The sequence below is a fragment of the Pithys albifrons genome, chromosome 10 (assembly GCF_047495875.1).
Source record: "Pithys albifrons albifrons isolate INPA30051 chromosome 10, PitAlb_v1, whole genome shotgun sequence".
Lineage (NCBI taxonomy): Eukaryota > Metazoa > Chordata > Aves > Passeriformes > Thamnophilidae > Pithys > Pithys albifrons.
The window spans coordinates 7,513,807-7,521,494 of record NC_092467.1 but is presented as its reverse complement, the minus strand read 5'-3'; the positions used below and the strand labels follow the sequence as shown (position 1 = coordinate 7,521,494).

The 7,688-nt window shown below is 54.3% G+C and overlaps 1 protein-coding gene across 5 annotated transcripts in view; it reads left to right on the top strand.

Annotated features, from left to right (window-relative positions):
* The first annotated feature begins 5,251 nt into the window (after positions 1-5,251).
* Positions 5,252-7,688, top strand: part of KLHL20 (kelch like family member 20) — a 28,525-nt gene continuing 26,088 nt past the window's right edge. For 2 of the 5 annotated variants that reach the window (XM_071564629.1, XM_071564634.1), the window contains exons 1-2: positions 5,252-5,356; positions 7,562-7,622. In XM_071564629.1, the coding sequence (XP_071420730.1) occupies positions 7,600-7,622 (23 nt within the window). In that variant the 5' untranslated portion in view covers positions 5,252-5,356; positions 7,562-7,599. Of the gene's footprint in view, positions 5,361-5,823; positions 6,082-7,561; positions 7,623-7,688 lie in introns of those variants that run through there. The other 3 variants (XM_071564630.1, XM_071564631.1, XM_071564633.1) reach the window with 3 other exon arrangements.

The window sequence follows — 7,688 nt, the reverse complement described above, 5'->3', positions numbered from 1 at the left end:
TGGCTAATTCCACATATTGCTGTAGGTAACGGGGACCACAGCTCTGCAGAACTGGTGAGGCTTCTCAGGGCTTAAGCAGCCAAGACAGCTCTCAAGATAAAATACTGGCCTCCTCTCCCTGGTGAATAAAGACAGAACAAATGGATGCTGGGTGTTCACTGTCTCCTGTTTGGTGCTGTATGTTGCTGACTTCAGTCCCAGTATGGAAGCAGACTTGGCAAACGTTGTCTTTAGTTGTGCAAATCAAAGCCAAACCTGGATCTGCTGGCACAGACTGCTGCTTTGGTGGAGAAGGAGGTGCTGAAGGCAGTGGCTCTGGCTTTTGGCTGGCCAGCCAGCTCTCAGCAAGTCCTGGTGCACATGTAGCTTGGGGTGCTCTTGTGGAACCCCTCTGTTCTCAGGCCTGCAAAGAGGTGGACAAGTTTAGCCTTTCCCAGTAAGTATCTTGAAGAGATGAGAGTCAAATGGATTTCATCAAAAGACCTCACAGGCAGGGTGGCATTAGCCCTAGTGGGGTGTCAGGCAAGGGTGAGCACAGGGGTAAATCATTTCCTGGTGAACCACTTGATGCCAGTGTGGGTTCACAAAGCCGGGAAGTCCTGCTGAAATGATCTGAGAACTCTGAAGAAATTACTGGCTTGGTAGATTAGGGAAGAGCAGGCCTGATTTGTTTCAGGCTTTTCATATGGTCGGTCCCCTGTAACCTCATCATGAAGCTGTTGATGTATGGGCTGAATGAGCCCAGAGATAGAAGGAAAATGGGCTGAAGCGCTGGTCCCAATAGTGTGATGATCAGTGGTATGAAATCTGGTTGAAGATCAGTCACTTGTGGTGTAAGCAGGGGTCCATGCTAGGTCCAGCCCATTCAACATCTTTGCTAAGATGTGCACGATTGAGAAATTGGTTGACAGAAAGTTTCTGATGTTCAACAAAAGAAAATTGTGAAGTCCTGAACTTGTGGAAGAACAATCCCGTGCACTTGTATATGCTGGGGCCACCTGTCTAGAACACACCTTTCAGAAAAAGGCTGTGAGGGTCCTGGTTAGCAGGAGCCTGCAATGTGCCCTTGCAACAGAGAGTCAAGGGTATCCTGGGCTTTTTTTATGGTTAAGTGTTGCCAGCATGTTGAGGGAGGTGATCCTTCCTCTCTGCTTGGGTGAGGCTATACCTGAGTGCTGCGTCCAGTCCTGGGCTCTCCAGTACAGGAGCTACTGGTGAGAGTCTGTCAGTGGGTCATGAAGATGATGAAGGGATGGGACATCTCTCCTATGAGGAAAGATGAAGAGTTTTGGGATTGTTCAGGCAGGAGGAAGCTGAGGTAGAATCATTAAATAGCAGGAGGGAGGGTGTAAAGAGCCACTGATAGGGCATAGATGTAAACTGAAAATTAAGGGGTTCCCTCTGAATATCAGGAAACATTTATCTGCTGTGAGAGTAACTGAGCAGTGGCACAGCTTGCGGTGTGTAGTCTCTATTCTTGGAGATGTTGAAAGCTGCCTGAAGAAGTTCATGGGCAACTGCTTTGAGACAGCCCCACCTGAGCACAGGACAAACTGAGCTGCCAGGAGCCTTCTGACCTCAGCCAGTCTGTGACTTTTAAAGATTTTTGAATCTCCCTGTTTAGCTGAGAGGGGAGCTGATGCCAGGTTTATCCCTTCTCCAGGGTCCCTGAGCTCAGCTATGAGCCATGTCCCTGTCCCTCCTCAAGGGGACTTCCAGCACCGCTGCCAGTGCAGTTTGCCCCCAGGCGAGAACATGGGGATGTGCTGATGCCAAGGCAGGGAGAGGATTGCCGTGGGCAAGAACTTGTCTCTGGTCTCTGGCAATGACCAAGGATAGGAGCAGGACCCCCCAGTGCCCATTTGAAGGACTAAGGAGCCCAGTGGCCCCCTCTGCCTTACAAGGACGTGGGGAGCAACCAACACACACCTCACCAGGACATGGACACACCCCAGGCATCTCAGTGGGACATAGACACTGACCAGGAGCCTCATGGAGATATGGACACCCTGACAGAATATGGACCCCTCCCCTTGGGAATGTGGTACCCAGGGGTCACCTCATGGCCATGAGTGTCTGTTCTTTCCTGCCTCACATCCCACCCCACATGGACAGCAGCACTCACCTACTCTGCTGCTGATCCTGTTGCCAACATCCAGAATCTGGCTTTAGCTGGAGGTGGGACCAGGGAAGCTGCCATTCTGAAACCTTTCTTCTGCCTTCCTTTGGTGGTACTCCTGCCGGAGCTTTAGCAGGTAAAGGCGATGCACGGACCTGGTGGTCCTGAGCAGCAGCATGGTTTCAGCCCTCATCATCTTGTACATTTGGGCCCAGAGGTCTGCACTCACGGAATGTGAAGCTGCCTGTTCCATTCCCTGGAACTGACAGAGCCAGGGGTACAATGAAGCGTGCAGGGGCTTGGGGGGTCAAGAAGGGTCCTGCTGGCCTTGTCTTTCTCTGGGAGCACTCCAGCCTTGACAGGACTGCACCAGCCAGCATGCTCGGCTGAGGAAACCTCTGGCAGGCTCTGTGTTGTGCTAGGGGCTCCCAGGGAATTTCAGACCCGCAGCTCAGTGTGTCCGCAGGGAAGAGGCAGAGAACCTCTCAGGGCCTGTTGAGGCTCTCTTGCCCCTCTTAGGGTTTGCTTTTTCATAGCCAAGGCTGTTGTGCTTACCTGCACCATCTGGTGATCCTGTCCCTCCCTGTGTGACTGCTCTTGATTGCTTGCCTGTCCCTCCCCATGTGACTGCTCTTGATTGCTTGCCTGTCCCTGGGATTTCTGCACATTTCTGCAGATGCGAAATATAATAGCCACTCCAAGCACCCCCATGATTTTCCAGGACCTGCAGAGTGGCCAGGGCATGTCCAGATGGGCAAGGTAGTCCCAAAGCTGGCCCAGAGGGTAGGGCAGGTCAGAGGCAAGGGGTGGTTTTTTTGGGCCCTTAGGAACGATGGCTATCTTGACCCTCACCCTCTTGGCACTAACAAGTGACAGAGACAGGCTGCAGAGAGCCATGGCCAGGGACAGCACCAGGAGGAGCCTCATCCTGGTCTCATTGAGGAAACAACCTCAACATGCTGCCACCCAGAGCAGAACTCAGGCAGTGAACACCTGGACTGAGAGATCACCCTGCTGGAATGTGTTTGCAGGTGAAGCCAATCTGTTGTCACTGACTGCCATGGTACAAGACTCTGGGATGTCACAGAGGCTCTTTCTGCCTGGCTGGCAGGCAATGAAGGCTGAGGTGGAGCTGGAGAAGACTTGGGTAGGCCTCTTTTTGAAGCCTGCTGCTCCTACTCCTCTGCCTGCTGATGGATACTGAGTCCAGTGAAGCAGGACTGTGTCCCACGTGCTTTTGGCTGTGCCTGGAACTTTTCCCTGACAAGGAGCTGTGGTCAGTGCATTCAGTGCTGTGCCTCAGTTGGGCAGCCGTTTTCCATGCAAAATCCTCAAACAATCTCTGCTGTTTATCTTTGGAGGGGAATATTGAAACTTTCCTCCTGAGAGCATGCACTGGAACCCTCACTGGGACATGGGCATGCTGCTGGGATGTGGGGCCCTCCTCCTGGAATATGGAACCAGCAGGGCCCCTCCCAGCCATGGGTGCCTGCTCTCTCCCACCCCAGTTTTCCCCTGACTCCCAGAGCACCTTCAGACAGCAGCCTGGCTTGCATTCCTTCTTTCCATGTTGCCCCTTCCCTGGATGTCCTTGGTACCAAAAGGACCTGTGCCAGAGGAATGATAAACTTTATTGATATGAACAGTGCAAGAAGATTCTGAAAGTAGGCTGCTCTCAGCAGGGAGTTTTGCAGATGTCTCTGTGCATGGGCATGCTCTGACTGTCATGTTTGGGGAGACAGAGCCTGGCCTTTGGGATGCCATTGGGCCCTGGCAGCACTTTTAGGAGGGCAGCAAAGGGGACCCTCCCCAGAAAGTTGCCATCTGCCCACTGGTGTTGTGCTGTGTGGGTACAGGCATCCCACTCAGGCAGTGGCCACAGCCACTGTGCAGGAACAGGATCACTGGGTCAGTGATACCCTCCAGGCAGCAAAAGAGGTGGTAGGCAGTGGAGGAGCCCTTATAACAGGAGCCTCTGTGGGCTGAGTCATGACCGGACCATCACCTGCAGAAAAGTTGCTGCTATCTGGAAGAAAATACTGCAGTTGGCATTGTCATCCACCCACTTCCAAGCCACTGCCCCTCTTCCAGGTGCAATGCTTGCAATCACACCAGCCTTGGAAGTTCTAAGGACTAAGGAATCCAGTGGGTCAGGAGCAGGCACTGGGCACTGCCACCTTACAGGGACATAAGAAGCAACCACCATGGGCAAAATGGTTCACAGAATCAGAATATCCTCAGGATAGCACAAGGGTCCCTTCAAGGATCCTATTACAGTCCACCTCCTACCCCTGCACTGAATCCCAGAATCATTAACGTTGGAAAGGACCACAGTGGGTGGGTCATCCTTTTTCCCTATTAGGGTGGTCAGACACTGAAATGTGCTGACCAGGAAAGCAGTGGAGTCACCATCCCTGCAGGTGTTTAAGAGGCACCTGTAGCTGCGTGACGTGGTTTAGGGTTTACAAGGCCAGCGGAGAGTCGAGGGTCGGGCTTGACGATCTTAAATGTCCCTTCCAACCTTTACGATTTCATCATCCTACACGACCCACGGAGCCCTGTGCACGCGGCGGCCCCTGCCACCTCCTTGGGACACGGGCTCGGCGACACGGCCAGCGGTCACCACGTGGGACAGCGGGGAGCGGGCGGGGCGGGCACCCCACACCGAACTCGCAGGCCGCCGCTCCAGGGGCGCTGCGGGGCCGGGCGGGGGGCCAGGCGGGCGGTGCGGGGCCGGGCACACCGCAGCGCGTTCCCCGTGTGGCCGCTCCAGGGGCTCTGCGGGCCCGGGCCGGGGGCGGTGCGCCCAGTGGGGGGGGGGGCCGGGTCGGGGACCGGGCGTGCGGTGCGGGGCCAGGCCGGGGGCCGGTGCGGAGCCGAGCACATCGTAGCGTGCTCCCTGTGCGGCCGCTCAAGGGGCGCTGCGGGGCCGGCCGGGCGGTGCACGGCTGGGCCGGGGGTCGAGGCGGGCGGTGCAGGGCCGGGCACGCCCTAGCGCGCTCCCTGTGCGGCCGCTCCAGGGGCGCCGCGGGGCCGGGCCGGGGGCCGGGCCGGGCGCTGGCGGCGCTGGATGCGGCGGGCGGGCGGGCGGGTCCGGGGGCGGAAGGGGCGGGCGCGGCTCGGCGCGCACCGGCGGCGGTTGGCGGGGCCAGGGCCGCTTCCTGCGGCTGAGGACGCTCTCGGGCGGCTCTGCGGGACCGCGGCTCGGCGGTGGCGACGACCCCGCGCCCGGCGTGAGTGAGTGAGCGAGGGAGCGAACGGGGCTCCGCGGGCTGGCCGGGCAGCGGCGGTTCCTCGGGGCTGCCCCTGCCGGGGCGGGGCGGGGCGGGCTCGGGCACGGGCACGCTGCCCTGCCTTGCCTTGCCCTACCCTGCTCTGCCCTGCCCGGGCACTGCCGGGGCCTGGGCCCGCCAGTGCTGGGGCGGCGTGCGCGGCTCGGCTCGACTCGCCTCGGTCCCTGGGCCGGGGTCCCGTCCCTTCTCGCTGCCGTGCCCGTCCCGCAGGAGGTGCCGCCGAGTTCCGAGCGGTGCCCGCGGGTGCCTGGGAGCCGCGGCGAGAACCATCCTCCCTCCCTCCAGCCTGTTGCTGCCCCGCGGGCAGCGTGAAGGACCTCGGCTTAAACGGCTTTCTTTGCTTTTTCTTTTTTCCCCCCTCTTCTTGTTGTTTCCCTCCCCCGGGTTTTAATGTGGGTTTAAGGGGATTAAATCTGATGTAATCGTGGGGTTAAAAATAGCCTGGTCCACGTTGCTTTCCGTGTGCGGAGTGTCCCGGTCCCCGCGTGCTCCTCCCGGGAAGGGGCCGGGACGGCGCGTCCAGCGGCGCATCCCGCGGTGGGATGCGGGAGGCTCCAGGAGCCCCTCGGTGCTGGCCCGGGAGAAGCTGGGCAGCCAGAGCTCGGGTTTGAATTGGTATGCACTGCCCTAACCGGGAGGAATTGCCTTTATTTCCAGGGAAGTATGAACGTGAGTAATTTGCAAGCGCGGCAGACAGCAAGTCTGAGTTTAATCTTCATTAACTGGTGAACTGCTCCGGTTGTGTGTCTGGAATAAAATACATAGAGAATGTTGCATGTGAAATAAGGTGCTTTTTCACATAGCCAAATAAAGCTGTAACCATTTTGTACTTTAATTTAAATTGTGCCCTAAATATTTTGTTTAGTATTGGATATAGGGCTCCAATCAGACAATCTCTGTCTTCCAGAAGTGATCTTATTGTTCCTAAATTTAGGTTTTCTCTTTTAAGTGCTACTTCTGTTTAAGAGTTAATTCATTCTCATGCTGTCATTGCTTTTCCCATATCTTGAATGGTTTCCCTTCTCTCACTCCCTTTTTGGATGGAAATAGGTTTGTGACCATCACTATAGAATCATAGAATCAGTTGAGATCATCAAGTCCAACCCTTAATCCAACCCCCCTTTGATTACCAGATCATGGCACTCAGTGCCACGTCCAGTCTCACCTTAGAAACCTCCAGGGACAGAGAATCCACCCCTCCCTGGGCAGACCATTCCAATGCCTGACCACTCTCTCTGGAAAGAACTTCTTCCTGATATCCAACCTAAACCTCCCCTGACAGAGCTTAAGCCTGTGCCCTCCTGTCTTACTGTTGGTTGCCTGAAGCAGAACACCTTTCTGTTCTTTTAATAGATTTTTTTTGACAAAAAGTTAGGCTTATTGCTTTAAATAAAAATTGAATTAAATTTATTCCTAAGTGAATAGTCGTCAAAAATGGAATTGGGACAAGTGATGCCCTTGTAAAAAGGGTTAATTTACATTAGAATTGAAGTTAGTGGTTGAATATGAAAGGCCTGTGCAGTTTACAACTGTTATTGGTCTCAGAAAATGAATATTTGGAGTGGAAGCGTAGCAAGCGTCAGGCAGCATCATTAATCTTTGCAGATGTAGTACCATTATTAGCATCCCTCCTACCTCTGGGGCACAGTTATCTTCAGTTTCCAGACACAAGTTTTATCTTCTATCAGATTCTGGCTCTGCAGTGGAGCTGCTGTGCAGCTCTGTGCCAGCTTGCCTTAAATCTCTGCTAAATGTGTGAGGGAGAGATACCTCCTGGCTCTGAGCAAGGAGGGAGAGTGAGCACCCTGTTACTTCAGATATTTTTTCCTTTGGTAGAACAGTTTTAAGGATTCAGGGAGGCAGGCAGTTTGCTGGCTTTATGATGTGTGTGTTGCATTTGCCTAAGGAATCTTTATGGAGTTGTGGTGGAAATATTTTTAATGTTGGTGATGTTTTCTTCTGCTTTATTCTCTGCAATCCAGACATCGTTAATCTGGGCTGTGAATTTATAGCTGAATAAGAGCTTGAAGGCACATTAATATGTGGTTGTGGTCAGTTCTGTTGTTTTGTGAGCAGACTGAAGAGGGGAAAGAGGGGTTCTCTTGCTTCAGAAATCACCCTTTTTTCCTATTTTTTTCTTTTGGAACAGGTCTTGAAGCGTAGGGTGAAGGTTTCTCTTCACGGTGCATGGACGGAAAGCCAATGCGCAGGTGAGATACAAAAAACAATTGTTCTTCTCTTATCCAAATAGGATAAATGATTTCACTTGGTTTCAT